Source organism: Mesoplodon mirus (assembly GCF_964341445.2).
Source record: "Mesoplodon mirus genome assembly, chromosome: 8".
Classification (NCBI taxonomy): domain Eukaryota; kingdom Metazoa; phylum Chordata; class Mammalia; order Artiodactyla; family Ziphiidae; genus Mesoplodon; species Mesoplodon mirus.
Genome location: NC_138984.1, coordinates 112,355,747 through 112,372,736, shown reverse-complemented (window position 1 = coordinate 112,372,736; position 16,990 = coordinate 112,355,747). Strand labels below are relative to the sequence as shown.

Genomic DNA, 16,990 nt, shown 5'->3' with positions numbered 1-16,990 from the left:
TGATATTGCTTGTTTTTCCCAATTTAGTAATGTATGTACATTTCTCTCTCTCTATATATATTACTGGTCCTTACACTGTAACTTACTACTAATATATTTCCTTATTTCTTGCTTATTGATGTGTGGAGTGGCTATTTTGCTGGTGAATCCTCTGAACCTGAAGTTGAAAGCACGTCTTTCAGCAAAACAAATGGGGCGTTTGGGAGGTTCAGATCATGCAATGATGGTGGGACCCTCAAGGTGGGAAGAGATCAGAGAGCTCAGTTCCTGCCCTCCCTTTGTGCCATGTGAGGACACAGTGAGAAGGCAACTGTCTGCAAGCCAGGAAGAGAGCCCTCACCAGGAACCGATTCTGTTAGCACCTTGATCTTGGATTTCCCAGCCTCCAGAACTATGAGGAGTACATGTCTGGTGTTTAAGCCTTCCAGCCTAAGCCTATGGGGTTTTGTTATAGCAGCCTGAGCTAAGACTTTTGTGTTTATATATATATTTTACCACAATTAAAAAAGAAAAAAAAAACTCAACCGTATTCCTAAATACAAGCAGCAAAGAGAAAAGTTAAATAAACATACCATTTACAATGAAATAAAAATATAAAAATCACCTAGGATTAACCTAAAACTATGACACATTGGCAGGTGGCAGGGACCCCAGCACTCAGTGGTCTTCAGACACTGCACATGCACTCTGCAGCCTGCTTCTCCTAATATGTGCACAGGTCATGTTTTCCAAAAATTTGTCTTAAATTCTGTCTCAGTTTTTACATGGGGGGTAATAATGGACTTGGATGAAAAAGCTAATAGTCATGTCTGAGGACTGACAATATGAGTGCTTTTTATCTTCTCTTTCGTGTTTTTCTGTACTCCCCAAACTGACTAACATCAGAATACATTTTTCATAATCAGAGAAAAATAACATTGGTTGTTAAACATGTGTAACACATTTAACTTTTCTTTCCTCTGAACTCCCCCTTGATCCCTATTCAGGCCTGCATGAATTCGGGGAGGAGCATCCAGGCTCCCCATCACCTGCCCTGCATCACGTCTCCACCCACACCCTCTCTTCCTGTCCTTCCACCCTTGTCCCTGCTGTCATTCCCCTGGGGCCTCCTTCCCTCCAGTGCCCTGCCCTTTCCTGTAACCACCTCAGTACAGGATTTCTGCTCTCTAAATCCCTCCCGTACTGCAGGAGGGCGCAGTGTCTCTCCATCCACCCTCCTCCACTGTGTCCCATAGAAGCCCTCAGCCGGGTTCAGGTGGGCACACAGGAAGGATTTGGAGCAGCAGCTCGGCTCTGACTGCTGGTTACTGCTGTGAGGCACTGTGCAAGTCCTCAACTGTTTTTTTTTTTTTTTTGCGGTACGCAGGCCTCTCACTGTCGTGGCCTCTCTCATTGCGGAGCACAGGCTCTGGATGCGCAGGCTCAGCGGCTATGGCTCACGGGCCCAGCCGCTCCACGGCATGTGGGATCTTCCCGGACCGGGGCACGAACCCGTGTCCCCTGCATCGGCAGGCGGACTCTCAACCACTGCGCCACCAGGGAAGCCCAAGTCCTCAACTCTTGAAACCTCATTTTTCGCACCTACAAAATGCAGAAATTAGTATCGATGTCATAATGTTGCAGGAAAGAAAGTGGGGTGCGAGAGGATGGTCACGTGCCAGGTCTCAGGCAAGTCCCTGGGACGGCCACTGAGTGTGGGTTCTTGGCTTCATGCAGGAAAGAATTCAAAAGCGAGCCATAGTAAAGTGAAAGAAGGTTTATTCAGGAAGAAATACACTCCACAGACAGAGTGTGGGCCATCTCAGAAGGCGAGAGGCACCAGGGTACGGGGTTGTCAGCTTTTATAGGGCTGCATAATTTCATAGGCTAATAAGTGGGAGGATTATTCCAACTATTTGGGGGAAGGGGCGGGGATTTCCAGGAATTGGGCCACCATCCACTTTTTGATCTTTTATGATCTGCCTGGGAACTTTCATGGCACCTGTGGATGTGTCGTTTAGGATGCTCATGTATTACGATGAGTGTATACTGAGACTCAAGGTCTAGTGGAAGTCAGTCGTCCACCATCTTGGACCTAGTTGGTTCTAACCAGTTTTATGTTATGTCCTCAACGGCTGTCATTCTTTTAAAGGCTGTGCCCTGCCCCCTTCCTATCTCATTAAGGATGTGATGACAATAAAACAAAGCAATCTGTGTAACTAGTGAGTATAGTATACCTAGTCTACATTAAACAGTCAATAATTCTAAAGCAACTTGAATCAAACACAGATTTTAGATCAGATGAACCCAGGTGTTCAAGGCCCTGCACAGCTGTTTGTTAGTCATCTATCCCAAAGGTGGTTTCTTAACTTTTTTTTTTTTTCCGGTACGCTGGCCTCTCACTGTTGTGGCCTCTCCCGTTGCGGAGCACAGGCTCTGGACACGCAGGCCCAGCGGCCATGGCTCACGGGTCCAGCCGCTCCGCGGCATGTGGGATCCTCCCGGACCGGGGCACGAACCCGTGTCCCCTGCATTGGCAGGTGGACTCTCAACCACTGCGCCACCAGGGAAGCCCGATTTCTTAACTTCTTAAATCTCAATTTCCTCACTGAAAAGTGGGTATGATAGGGCACTGACTGTTGTGTGGTGCACCAGGCTCTGTGCTGAGCATTCCCATTCTAGGGAGCACACAGCCAAGGAGGACTTGGACACATCACAGGTTTGGCTGCACACTAGAAACACCTGGGCAGGTTTAAAAATCCTGATGCTAGCTCTGCCCTGCCCTGGGGATTCTGAGCAGAGGGCCTGAGGTGTGGCCCCCAAGAAGTACACATCAATGACCTGCTCCCAGAGAATTCTCTCACACTTAATTTGTTGTGGAACATTTTCCTCAGTGACTGTTTGACGTACTAAAGACATAGAGGTGGGGTGGTCTCCAGTCTTGAGACGGGGTATCCCAATTCCCACACACTTTATGTCAGCTCAAAAGGAGTCTGATGGGTGGGGCGGCTCCAGTCTTATCTGTTTACAACTGATAACAAGAAAGAGGACCTTCCCCGGACAGGGCGGGGGAGGGGGGAGGGAATGGGATGGGGGAGGGGGGTTGGTCTGCCTGCCCACCACAGGGCCTCCAGCTGCTCCCCGGCAACCCCTTCCAGCAGGGTCTTATTAACTAAGCAAACCTGGGCTCCTCCTAGTGAAATGCAAAACTCTTTGTAAGACCTTTAAGTAAATGAGAGCAAGTGTCAGAGTGTTTTATCACCCCTAAGCCTTCAGCCCATTCCCTCCTCAGAGCTGACTTCAGATCTTAAGCAAACAGCCAGAGATGGGACATTCCTCCTATTTCTAGCCTCAATCCAGAGCTGACTTCAGATCTTAAGCAAACAGACAGAGATGGGACATTCCTCCTATTTCTAGCCTCAATCCAGAGCTGACTTCAGATCTTAAGCAAACAGCCAGAGATGGGACATTCCTCCTATTTCTAGCCTCAATCCTGTCTTGCTGGCAAGACATTTCCCTTCCTTTTTCTACAGTTTCCATTTATAAGATGCATATTTTCAAAACCTTATTTGATGTAGGAAATATCATGATGTCTGAGATTTGCCTTAAAAAACACCAAGAAAAGAAAAGTGTGGAGGAAAATAAATGCGTTAAGATTGGCAAAGGTTGACTGTTGAACCCAGTGTTATTGAATCATCATCCTAGCTTTTGTGTATATTTGAAAATACAAAATTTAATAAAAGAAACTGTAGATTTTACAAACTACTTATAAAACTTTAAATATTGTCAGAAAGGTTTGAATTCAATATCATCTTATAAACTGAACAATTTTAAAACTTTTTATTCAAAGAAATATAATCCTTAGCTTATCCATGGTTTTTAGTGTACAACCCACATTGCTCATAAAGAAATTTCTATTGATTTAAAGTCATATATATACTTATTTTCATATGTAACTAAATTATGGTTTTAGATTTAATAACCATTAAGTCTAAAAGTATATTTGTCATGACTCCCATTACAGATGTTTCACGAAGAAACTCGTGTCTCCTGAGTTTTGCCCACTCAGATCTGCAGGTCCTGGTCCTGGCAGCTCACAGACCCAGCTTTTGGGAGGCTTCATGGTGACCAGGCTCACCAATTCCCTACTAGTTTATTTAACGGCATCTCTTTAATTAATCTCCCATTTAAAGGTTTAAAACATTAAATCAGTATCAAAGACTTTCATCTTTGGAGGAAGCATGCTATTTTTAGAAAGCAGTTTTTATGCAAAAATCAAAGAACAATTTGATCCAGAGTCGCAAGGTGTCCTCTGCAGTGTGATAAAAGGGCCCAGTCCTTATTTTGGCAATTAGAAAAACTGAAAATTAGCAAGACCCAGAAGAGGCCCCCAAACCACTCCCCTCTTGGATACAGAGCAGGCCCCTCATCAGACACTAGCAGGTGGCAGTTACCCCTGGGCTCAGTGGTCTTCAGATACCCGGCACCCTGCAGCCTTCTTATAATATCTGTGCATTTCATGTTTTTCAAAGATCTAAACGCCAAAAGCTTTGGACTTAAACTCTAAGCCTCACCGAAACATGAGGGGTAATAAGAGTGCCTCCCCCGAGGGGTGCTGTATTAAGTGGGTAATGAATATGATACATTCACCACTATGCTAGGCACAGAGAAAAGGCCCAGTTTGTGAAAATACTGATGCATCCTCAGAAAGGAGGTATGAAATGACTCCCCTTATATTCATACTCCCCACTCAAGGCTTTTGGAACTCAAGCCTGCTGGTTCTGAGGCAGGAGATAGATGGGCCCCAGGCTGAACAGCTGAAGTTTCTTCCCTGTGGACAGAAACTCCAGAACAGCAGGAGTGAGAGAGGAGGCTGGGCCCCGCCCAGATAGAAGATAAAAGACCACAGATTCCTCATTCTCATTCTCAGTCAAGGAGACCTTCCCGACTATACATGTGCAGAAAGGCTCCTTGGGTCAAAAAGTGAGGGGGTGCCACCCCACAGTAAGTGATGTCAACCTTCCCACAGGCCTCTTCGCTAGAATCCACCTTGGCTAAGAGATGTGCACACAGGGGAGGACCCTGAGATGTACCAAATACAGACTCAGAATCAGGCAAAGCAAGACGACTGGCCAAAGGAAACCCTGCAGAAATGCCCCATAAAAGTGATTCAAACTACCATGAGGGCGTGACTCTCCTCTGAGCCCGCCCGTGTGTCTATCCACACATACCCTTTTTCCTCCTAATAAACACTTTACTTGTTTCACTACTTTCCATCTCTATGTGGAAGTTCATTTCTACACAGCTGACAGGCCAGGGCCTTGTCACTGGCCACTGGTGGTTGTGGTCTAGTGGCTAGGATTCAGCATGCTCACTGCCGAGGCCTGACTTCAATCTCTGACCGAACCGAAACCCTGCTTTAAGCTGCTGCAGGCAGAGGCCACCTGAGATAAATTCTGTCCCACACAACAGGTCCCTTCTCTAGTTGGGCCCCTCACCATCTCCCAGTACAAGGAGTGTGCAATATAAAATCTCTATTTTCCTATGAAAACTTTTTTGTTCACGTTGAGGTTTTAATTTTTTGTTGTTTTCAGGGAGGGAAAGGCTTGCTGCTTTGGTCACCGATGTTTTACATTAGGGGTTGACCACTCCTGCTTCTATCAGTACAGTAAACACTGTTGGGGAGAGAATCCGGCTGTGTCTCCACCCCACCCTGCCCCCACCCCCAGCGGGGGTCTCATTGAGGGGATGATCCCTGAGGCTCAGTTTTGGGCCCAGCCTGTCACAGCCTGCCTTTGCATAAGCGAGTTGCACAGCAGAACTCAGAGACTTCATTGCTGTTTCTCACTGCTGTTTCTCGTGGCCTGGGTAGAGAGTAGGAAATACCTGTGTCTTCTGTACTTATCCATCTTAGCTCCTGATGCAGCTCTTCCAGGACCTGCAGTAAAGACACCTTCAAATACAAAAACTGTCAGACTCAACTTCCTTGGAGATCCTCAATGTATCCATGAGAGAAGGAGACTTTTGTACCAGACGTGTCAGTAGGAAAATGACCCGGAGCCACTCGGTTAGGTAAGAACGCAGATCATCTAGATCTTAGAGCCAAGAGGGGTGTTGAAGAGCCTGAATAAATTGCAATGCATGCACGATGTTCCTTCTCTTAAAGGGACACATACACTCTTGGTCTCAACATCTTTCAACATTAATCAAAATCTACAAGTTACAAAATGACTGCATAATATTTATTGTACCTTAAAAATATACCTACACATTATATACTTATATATTTGTATACGAATGCATTACATCTTATACATATGTAAATTTCTGCTCATACTTTTTTATATTTTACACTTCGATAACTTTCTTTAAATATTCTAGGCTTCTGTTGATGATCAGTTTGGCATTACAGATCATCCACGTGGGAAACAGTAAGAACCATTTTGTTTATTGTCTCAGTTTTTGTTGCGTATTTGTTTCTCAATCCTTATCAGTCTCATATTTTCAATTAACTTTTTAAGGCTATCAAAGAGAGAAATATAAAGGTAGTAGAGAAGAAATCAACAGTGCTACACCTCAGAAGCTCCAGCAGAAAACACTCGATTGGACCTTGAGTAATTTTAGGGAGGAGAACGACAGCGCGGAGGGCTGGAGGCCGCAGGGTTCATTGCCTTACTCGCGGACTTTCCGAGAGCGTAAGTCGCGATGCTGTCCACAAAGGTCATCTCGGTCAGTGAACTATGAGTTTATAAAACATTTTACCATGTTCAAAATCATGATACCTTATAAAGTAAAAAATATTTCCTAGTGAGGTGCTCTTTTACTCTGAAAAATGTTTTACTATTTTATTGGTAAAACGTTGCGTTCGCTTTTAAACGGGTAGTTTTCTGCGGGGTCCGGAGCACTGTGATTTAAATGTATTTAAAGCAACTATCCCAACCCAGGATAATAGCAGACCTTTGTTAGTCTTATTGCAGACTCTCAGGCTCCAGACCCCTGGCCCCCAGGGGGTCCGCACTGGAGGTGGGGGGTGGATGGGCAGTGGTGGAATTAAAAAAAAAAATTTTTTTTTGCCGTCTTCACACCCGTGGGTGGTCCCCGCCCGCCCGAGAGGCCTGTCTTTAATCACCATCTCGGGAAGTCACAGCCTAACTTTAACATGTGAAAGGAAGAAAGAAAGAACACCCTACTTGTAGGGGGCAGGGTTTCCCATCTGTCTTAGGGCTCCGGCTCCTTCCTGACCCGCCGGCACCCCAGATAGTTCGTGTTTCAATCCTTAAGTTAACAAGCAGGGTTTACCTGAGCAAACACTCTTAGCAGGGAGCCAATTTTATTGCCTCCCGGCGGCGATCTTGCTCGGCCCTCCTCGGGCTTCTCAGATGCAGAGGGCCGCGCGCGGAGCTGACGCCCAGGCCTCCCCCACAGGTGCGCCCCCGCGGCCGCGCTGCTGCCGGAACGGCGGCACCTGCGTGCTGGGCAGCTTCTGCGTGTGCCCGGCTCACTTCACCGGCCGCTACTGCGAGCACGACCAGAGGAACAGGTAGGCGGAGGGTTGAGCAAGCTGCGGGCGGGGCGGGGCGGAGGGGGCGCAGGGCGCGCGCGGGGTTGGGGGCGCGAGGGGCGTGGCGGAGCGGGGGCGTGGCGCGCGGGGGGCGTGGCGCGCCCGCCGGCCGCACTGACGCCGGGCCTGCGCCTCCGCAGCGAATGCGGCGCGCTGGGGCACGGAGCCTGGACCTTCCGCGGCTGCCGCCTCTGCAGGTGTGTCTTTGCGGCCCTGCACTGCCTCCCGCTCCAGACACCCGGCCGCTGTGGTAAGGAGACCCGCGTACTGTGCGTACAACCCACACACGGGGGCAGCTGCTCCTTCCTACCCAGCGATCCATAGCGATCTTCCTGTGCCAGACGATCCGGGCATGGGCAACCTGGGTCGATTCATGACTCGGGAAAGTCGTCGTGAATCACGGAGTGTATTATCATTACTGTCATTTAAAATTTTATTCCTAAGCGTCCCATATCCCGATTGCCGAGTGTATACGTGATGTCCAAACAGTGTCCTTAAGCGTCCTTTACAGAGAGCAGAATTCGGGGAGCGCGCAAGCTGGTAAGCAGAGCCGCGCCTGGCAGACAGGTATTTCTCTACACTAAGCCAGCGCCACCTCTCACCTGTGAAATGCAGAGGGCACGCCGGAGCAGGACGGGAGCAGTCCTGCATGGCCTTCAAGGCCAACCCGTCAGTGCTCCCAGGGAAGCAAGGCGCCTGGTAACCACAGCTCAGACCTGCCACATAAAAGCCAGTGGGGTGTGGAGAACACGCAGGGTGAACACGCGTTTATGAAGATTCTGAACAGTTCCCAACTCAATGCAAATGTTTTGCTTGTAAAACTAAGTAAGGAATGTGAACTTCCGAGGTCAGAAAACAAACAAGATGCTCTGCTACTAAGCCATCGTCTTGGGCAGGGACCAGGGACACAAGTAAAGAAGGCACTGCATTTCCATCGCCCTCTCGCCTTTTCAGTAAGCTCTGGCTGGGACAGCAGTGAGGGGCTCAGTTAATGCAGGCACAGCCCTTCAGCCCTCTTTGTAGCCCTGGGTGTGCTCCATGTGAAGCCCTTAGGCCCACTCTCCTGTTCTCCCTGCACTGCAGTCAACCCTGGGCAAATCCCACTATCCAAGGGCACGCGTAGTGGTAGCACAAACCTTCATCCCCGCTTCACGCCCCCTTGTCCACTGTCAGGACTGCAGTAGAGAGGCAGCGGTCTTGGCGGCGGAGCCCTCTTGGTGGGGTTCCCTGGGTGGGGCCCCTAGTGGAGGAACACACTTAATGAATGCTCAGCCTCCCTCCTCTGCGACCTGGAGTAGCAGTCTGGTGACACGCTTAGTGAAGGTGCAGCCCTTAAACCCCACGGCTGCTCCCCCTTCTCAGCCAGCTCCGCCTGGCACACGCAGTGTCTGTGGGGGGGAGTGTGATTATAGTACAATGTCCTTTCCCTCCTTCCCTCCCCTACTGGGCTCTCTGTTTGCTGGGCCTGTGCCCCTGATTCACTAGCTGCTCTTTCAGCGCCCCAGAGAATGGAGGACAAAATTATGGAATAAGCATCAGAATTGCAGATGGCGCCTATGTAGTCTTACGGGTGAAGTCATTTCCCACTTGTCATCGGTGCTCCCAGCCGTGATGTGGGGAAAGGGCTAGCTGTGATCATTTCCAATCTTCTAAGCAAGGCCAGCTTGGGTTCAGAAGCAACAGAGCAGGAACTGGGTCCTAGGATGTCTGCTCACATCCTGGGAAACATCCAAGACTGGGACTGCTGTCTGCCAAGGACAGTGACAGCGACTCTGAAAATGTGGCTTCTGCTCATCAAAGTTGAACAAAATAGTGCAGTCATCTTTCAGAGTAATTTGTCAGGTGCAGAAAGGGCAGTTACCTTTTGTACTCTTTGACCCATTGATTCTGCTTCAGGGCAGGTGACAGTGGTGGTGGCTGTGCCGACAGTGGTTATGATGACATGAGGATGACGATGATAATGATAGCTGCGCTGATAGATGGTTATGATGATGTGAGAATGGCAATCATCATGGTGATAACTGTCTTTATTAGCTCTCAGTGTATTTCAGGGACTTTATACACGTAATCCCATTCAATTCTCATATCAAGCCTATGAAATAGGTATTATCCCTTTTATATTTGAGGAAACTGAAGCTTAGAGTGGTTAACTCCTATAGTTTGTTTTTTTCTTAAGAGATAATCACAGAGGTTAGTTGTTCATTTAGAAACAATATGGTATTTTACAATAACATTTAAATTATTTTAAAATATAAATTAACATACCATGGCATATTGATATAAACATTGACATAATGATAATTAATATGTAATTAATATTAATCTGTGAATAAAATTGCTACCATTCACAGAGTACATAAGCACATCCCTAAACTATGTCAAACACTTTTTAAAAAAATTGAGATATAATTGCCATATAACGTTATATTAGTTTCAGGTATACAACACAGTGATTTGATATTTGTATACATTGAGAACTGATAATCACAGCAAATCTAGTTAACCTCCATCACCACACATAGTAATAATTTTTTTTCTTGTGATGAGAACTTTTAAGGTCTACTGTCTTAGTAACTTTCAAATATGCAATACAGTGTTATTAACTAGTCACCATGTCGTACATTACATCCCCATGACTTATTTATTTTATAACTGAAGGTTTGTACCTTTTGACCCCCTTCACCCATTCGCTCTCCCCCCCACACACACCTTTGGCAATCACCAATCTGAGTTTGGTTTCTTTCTTTTCTTTTCTTTCTTTCTTTCTTTTTTTTTTTTTTTAGATTTTACAAGAAAGTGAAATCAGAGGTATTTGTCTTTTTTGTCTGACTTATTTTGCTTAGCATAATGCCTTCAAGGTCCATCTATGTTGTTGCAAATGGCAAGATTTCCTTTTTTTAATGGCTGAGTAATATTCTGTTTTATATACATATATGTATATAGCTCACATTTTCTTTATCTATTCATTCATCAATGGACACTACGGTGCTTCCATTTCTTTTGCTCCATAGCTATTGTAAATAATGTGCAATGAACACAGCGATGCAGATATCTTCTAAAGTTAGTGTTTTCATTTCCTTTGCACAGATACCCAGAAAAGGAATTGCTGGATCATATGGTAGTTGTATTTTTAATTTTCTGAGCAACTTCCATACTGTTTTCCATAGTGGCTGCACAAATTTACATTCCCACCAAAAGTGCACAAGCGTTCGGGGTCTGATTCTTAACCACTTTACCATTCCAGACTCTTCCTATAATTATCAGTATAAATTAAAGACGATATTGTTTTGGAATGTTTCTTTTTTTTTTACACTAAAATTTTATTATGGATATAACCAGAACTTTTATTGGCAAAATCACATTTTTTATTGAATTTTTCTCTGAGCCACTGAGTAGATTTGTCCTAAATATATCTTTTTTTTAATTGAGTGAAAGATTCTTTAAATTCTATAGTGCTTTACAATTTTCAGAAGTTTCACACACATGATTTCATATAATCCCATAATAACCCTTTTATTTTCCCTATGCCTGTATTGCCCCTCCCCCCTTTCTTCTCCCCTCTGGTAACCACTAGTTTGTTCTCTATATCTGTGAGTTTGCTTCTTTTTTGTTTTGTTCAATAGTTTGTTGTGTTTTTTAGATCTTGCATATAAATGATACCATACAGTATTTGTCTTTCTCTATCTGACATTTCACTAGGCATAATACCCTCCAAGTCCATTCATGTTGCTGAAATGGCAAAATTTCATTCTTTTTATGGCTGAGTGGTATTCCTGTGTGTGTGTGTGTGTGTGTGTGTGTGTTTGTGTATCACATCTTCTTTATCCATTCATCTGTTGCTGGACACTTAGGTTGCTTCCATGCTTTGGCAATTGTAAATAATGCTGCTGTGAACATTGGAGTGCATGTATCTTTTTGAATTAGTGTTTTTGTTTTTTTTTCGGATGTACACCCAGGAGTGGAATTGCTGGGTCATATGGTAATTCTAGTTTTAGCTTTTTGAAAAACCTCCATACTGTTTTCGACATTGGCTACACCAATTTATATTCCCACAAACAGTGTACGAAGGTTCCCCTTTCTCCACATTCTCAACATTTGTCCTTTGAGTTCTTTTTGATGATACCCATTCTGATAGTTGTGAGATGATATATCATTGTGGATTGGATTTGCGTTTCCCTGATGAATAGCGATGTTGACCAATTTTTCATGTGCCTGTTGGCCATCTGCCTTTCCTCTTTGGAAAAATGTCTACTCAGTTCTTCTGCCCATTTTTTTAAATCTGGTTTTTTGTTTTGTTTTGTTTTTATGTTGAGTTGTATGAGCTGTTTATATATGTTGGATATTAACCCCTTTTAGCTCATATCATTTGCAAATAGTTTCTCCCATTCAGTAGTTGCCTTTTTGTCAGTGGTTTTCTTTTCTGTGCAAAAGCTTTTAAGTTTAATTAGGTCCCATTTGTTTATTTTTGCTTTTACTTCCTTTGCTTTAGGAGACAAATCCAAAAGAATACTGCTGTGATTTATGTCAAAGAGTGTTCTGCCTGTGTTTTCCTCTAGTAGTTTAATTGTATCCATGCTTACGATGTAGGTCTTTAATCCATTTTGAGTTTATTTTTGTGTTTGGTGTTAGGGAGTGTTCTAATTTCATTCTTTTACATGTAGCTGTCCAATTTTCCTAGCACCACTTATTGAAGAGACTGTCTTTTCTCCAATGTATAATCTTGTCTCCTTTGTCATAGATTAATTGACCATAAATGTGTTGGTTTATTTCTGGGCTTTTTAAGAATATTTTTGATAGTGTTATTTAGAATATTGAAAATCTGACCATGTTGTAAATCCAACAGCAGAATAATAGGTAAGTAAATGTTTTAACTCCTTTAATGGAAGATTATGATGACTTTGAAGAGTATAGGGAAGATAGAATGGAAAACTATTTACAATATATTTCTAATGTGAAAGGACACATATGGATGGGGGATCACAAATAGATAACAACATGCTACAAAATTGTGGTCCTCTGGCTCCTCCAGGGACCCAAAGGCCAAAGGATCTCCAAGGGCTCTCCCTGCTCTGATACTCTATGGGTCCAAGTTTGACAGGCTTTCTTAGTCCCAATATAGTATCTTTTCAAGGGCAGGATAACCTGCCCTGTGAGGGTGCAGGGCGGGATAAAATTTATGCAAAATAATCTTGTTTGTTGGTGTGAGCTATTCTGTAATTTTTTCTGTTCCATGACCTAAAATAATGCTTTGTGCATAATAATTCTAAATAAATATTGAATGGATGACCTTTGACCTTTTAGTTCCAAATATAGTGCCAAAGAAGAAACACCATATAAGCTATTACCTACTATTATATGACATTAAAACAATCAATTTTCAGTGCTCTAAATACAATATGCTTAAGACAAGTAACTATCATTCTACCATTTTCTTCATTTACATTTGTTAATGTTGCATTTAAAGAGGCAATGTGGCATATAAAAAAAGCATGGGAAATCCCCAAAATACTTGTTCAAACCCCCCAAAACACTTGTTGTAATGTTCATGATCTTTATGAAAGGTTAAATAACTGTGCTTCAGTCTCCACAGCAGCAATATTTACCCCATTGGTTTGTTAAGATGAAAAGGCCCTATACCTGTTTCCTATTATACATAAAGTAAAATATTGTTACTTTATTATCATCACCATCAACCGTATTCACATCAATACAATGAAGTTAAACAAATGACTTCATAATCTAGCACTTCTATGCAAATTTACTGAAATGTGGTTTTTAGGTGGTGAACAATACCCACTATACCATTAATTGATGAGCACTGTTATAATTAGAGTTAAAAAAAAAAATCAAGAAGAATGACAACCTTGGAGCAAGCAGTCCTTGATTCAGCCCAAGATCTCATTTTACCAAGAGGGTGATTCTTCCTACACAGAGCCCAAAGAACTAAGTATTTCTTTAGTATCAAGAACCATTATGTTCTAAAATTTAGAGTCTAAATAATGACACAGGGAAGTAGCAAATTCAAATGTCTTCAGAGATAAACAGGTCATGTAAATGTCAGATCGGGGTCAGGTCAAGCCTCACCTTCAAACCCAATTTTTAAAAAATACAGTTATGGCGCAAAGCAGTCAGCCAACCAACCAACAAGCAAATGAACAGAGCCAGCCTGTGGGCCTGTTGGAAGGATGGCCCTCCTAGGTCCTGGCCCCAGCTGGCTCTCAGCAGTTGGGTGTGCTGCCCAGGAGAGAGCAGGCCCTTTGTCAGATCCCTCTGGGACATTCTCCCATGATAGGTGCCGTTTCAGTGGGGGAGCTTCTCTGGGTGTCATCACAGAGACGAAACCATCTGGCTTTCCAGGGGCATTCAGGGGTATCTTCAAATTGGAAAGTTTGGGGAATGCTGGCTCTGGACCTCATATCGAAACAAGATATTATCCTCATCCAGGTGGTCTCCATTTAAATCCCCACTCAGTGGTGGTGACACAGTGACACAGGCTGAGCATTCACAAATTTGATTTCACTTATATCTTCCTTTACATACATGCCTAAGACTAACATAATGATAAAAATCTCTGCTATGTCTGCGTGAGTCTAAAAAGAGACCTTTTGATAAGTGTATAATTAAAATCTCAGGTTATAGTAAATCATCCATCGGTAGCAGAGTTTCCTTATTGGTATGACATAAAATAATGACAGGCCATAGAACCATTGATTTTATAGATTCTAATGAACAGTAAATATTAATAAAGTTCATTTTAATTTTTTCCTATCAGTATATAGTGGAAGTTCTAATATTTTCTCGCTAAGCTCAATGGGTGACCTTGGGCCCCCTGGGAAGGACACTGCATGGTGCTCACGGCCCCAGTTTGGGGACCCCTGCTTGAGGGATGGACTCCGTCTAACCAAATTCACAAAGCTGACTATAACAATGGCCTTTGAGTTCATATACAGGAAAAGACTGCCAACAGGGCCTGAATCCTTCTCTCTGTGGGCAGCCTGTTCCCTTCCACCAGGGGAAAATCAGTGAAGCTCAGTACAGGCTGACCCCTTCTTTACCTGTAGCTGATTCTCACGCTGGGACCACCTGTTGTATCATCAGCTTTTCTGGAACCTCCTCTGAGCCCACATGCTAAGGTTCCTGTTTTGTGGGGTTCTAGTACCCTGGAACAACCCTCTCCCATGTGGGGTGGTGTGGGGAATGGTGCCCAGGTCTGGAGTGGGCCTGACCTCAGTCTTGTGCTGAGCGTGGCCTCCTGGACATGCCCACCGTAGTCACCTATGGACAGATGCAGGTCAGGTCCCTGCTGCGGTGGCTCGTCTTCATCATTACTCATTAGTTTCTGACGGTTCATGCTTACCACAGGTTTTCACGTTCAGAAGGCACTTTCTGGAGGAATCCTAGAAGACAGGTTTGGCGGGTTTGGCGGGGGAAGAGAAGGCTGGCCTCTGCCAATCAGCCCTGGGGAAAAGGTCCCTTTAAGTTGGCCCTTTCCTCATCGGCCTCAGCCCAGCTGACCCCACATCCAGCCCAGACTTGCTTGTGAGAATGCTTAGTGGAGTTGGTGCCCCAGACTGCGGCCATGCCTGTGGGGCTTGTCAGCTTCACAGGGTAGCCACTCACCACCGGCGACTTTGGCCGAGACCCTTGCCCGGTCTCACTACCCCAGAGATTCCCACTCAACACCTTTGGGCTGGGGTCCTAGCTATATAGAAAGCCAGACGCACAGAGCCTTGGGGCTCAGAGTGAGACCTGCAGTGGAGGAGCCACATTGCCTCAGCAGGGTGGTAAGCACTCCGGGTGGGGCATCGTCCCCCGTGCTCTGCAGCTGCGCCTTGTTGTAACTTCCTCTGTGGGGATATCCGCCGTTGCTGTAGGGATGGGTGCTTTCCTCTTCAGTAAGTGGTCTCTAATCACAGAAATAGAGTCAGGACTAATGGGGGAGAAAAGTTGCACCTTCTTTGCAACAGATGGGTGCAAGCTATCTTATGTTATTTTATTTTAAATCAGATCCACTTACCTGCATTGCTAAATGACAGGTTGGAACTCTGAACGATCCCCTTGGCCGGCTCATGTGCCAGATGAGAAGGGCTCAAGGGCTGTTTCTCTGTGAGCCTTAAAAACAGCCAACGGATCCCCCTTCAGCTCTCCAGGTTACACAAAAATCCCTGTGTTTCCAGCCTCAGCGCGAGGAAGGTGCAAGCTAAAGGGAAGCACGTCTTCCTGGAGCTGCGCCGCGCTCCCCACGTTGGGCTTCCTTCCGCGCTCCGCGCTGCGCTCCTCGTGGCCGGGAAGCCGCGGCTCAGGCTCCGCGGCTGATGCAGAGCCCGCCGGGCAAGGCCTCGAGAGGAGGCCCAGCGAGAAAAGGGCTTTACCGGAGCAGGTGCAGACATCTCTGCTTCACTCCCTCAGAGCAAGCCTGCCACAGCCTGTCTCATACACTCTCGGGTTTTTTTTTCCAGACCTGAAGGACTTTCTCGCCTCACACTCGAATGGACCAAGAACGCGGCTCACGGGGAATGTTTTCCTCCTCCTGCCCAGCCTCCTGCTGAAATCCGTCCTCAGCGAAGGGGGAGGCCGCTGACGGGAGCGCAGTTCCACCCGGGGGAACCTGAACCGCGCCTGGCCTCCCGGCGTGGCCGCGCTGCTGCGTGGGGAAGCCGGGCTTGCTTGTCCTCTTGTATTGTCTGCGTTGTAGGTAATAGGTTGCTTTCAGTTCTTATCAAGTGGAGCATTAGATGCATATTTGTATTGTTGAATAAACATTTGCATGAAAGAGCCTTTCTTGCTTTCCTGGGTATACGAGTAAGAAGCGCAGGAGTAGACGCTAGAGGCTGGGGCCCGTCAGCCCGAATCTCTGATGATTTCAGAGTAGACCAAACATGTGGCCCCTCCCAGAAAACAGCTCCCCGTTGAGCACTCCTTGAGCCCCACACAGAGCTGCGGCAACACTTCACATCTGTTATGTGTTCATTCAGTCTCCCCACTAGTTTCTAAGTCCTGGGGGGCAGGGACGGTGCCACATGTGTGTCCCCAGCACTGCTATGCTGTGAGTCTGCCAAGAAGAAGATGCCTAAAAATGCTCCATAGACAGAGAAAGGAAGGCAAAAAGGGGGAGGGAGCCAGGGCCGGAGGCAAGCGGCTGGGCACCCCATCTCCTTTTCTCCAGCTTCCTCTACTAATGGCTCTCAGTTGTGACACCCTTTTCGGGACAATTAACACTTCTTGAGTTTATCACCAACATCTCTGTAAAAAGGAGCCCTTAAAGTGGACCAAGGAGCCTGTCTTCCCGCCAGTCACACAGTACTTGGGAGCCTGGTGTTTCTCAGCTGGATCTGTCAAATATATTAGTTCTCTATGGATTAAACACAGCCCTGTTTGGACAGATACCATAACTAGAAATCAGAGGAGTGAAAACAAGAAGAATATTGTAAATTATTCAGGCAAACTAAT

At 45.5% G+C, this 16,990-nt stretch overlaps 2 protein-coding genes across 2 annotated transcripts in view; both read left to right on the top strand.

Moving 5' to 3' along the window:
• LOC309809388 (tripartite motif-containing protein 43-like) overlaps window positions 1-5,926 on the top strand; it is a gene marked incomplete at its 3' end in the record, with an annotated part of 45,970 nt that extends 40,044 nt beyond the window's left edge. The window contains exon 7 of the mRNA XM_082630443.1: window positions 5,894-5,926. Coding sequence (XP_082486569.1) covers window positions 5,894-5,926 — 33 coding nt within the window. The remainder of the gene's footprint in view (window positions 1-5,893) is intronic.
• A 102-nt stretch (window positions 5,927-6,028) lies between these two features.
• LOC309809387 (cryptic protein-like) lies at window positions 6,029-16,121 on the top strand (the record flags this gene model as incomplete). The annotated part of the gene is made up of 6 exons (XM_082630442.1): window positions 6,029-6,051; window positions 6,361-6,410; window positions 6,501-6,674; window positions 7,405-7,519; window positions 7,681-7,790; window positions 16,000-16,121. 6 exons carry the CDS (start codon window positions 6,029-6,031, stop codon window positions 16,119-16,121), a joined length of 594 nt encoding a protein of 197 aa, XP_082486568.1.
• Between the last annotated feature and the right edge of the window lie 869 nt (window positions 16,122-16,990).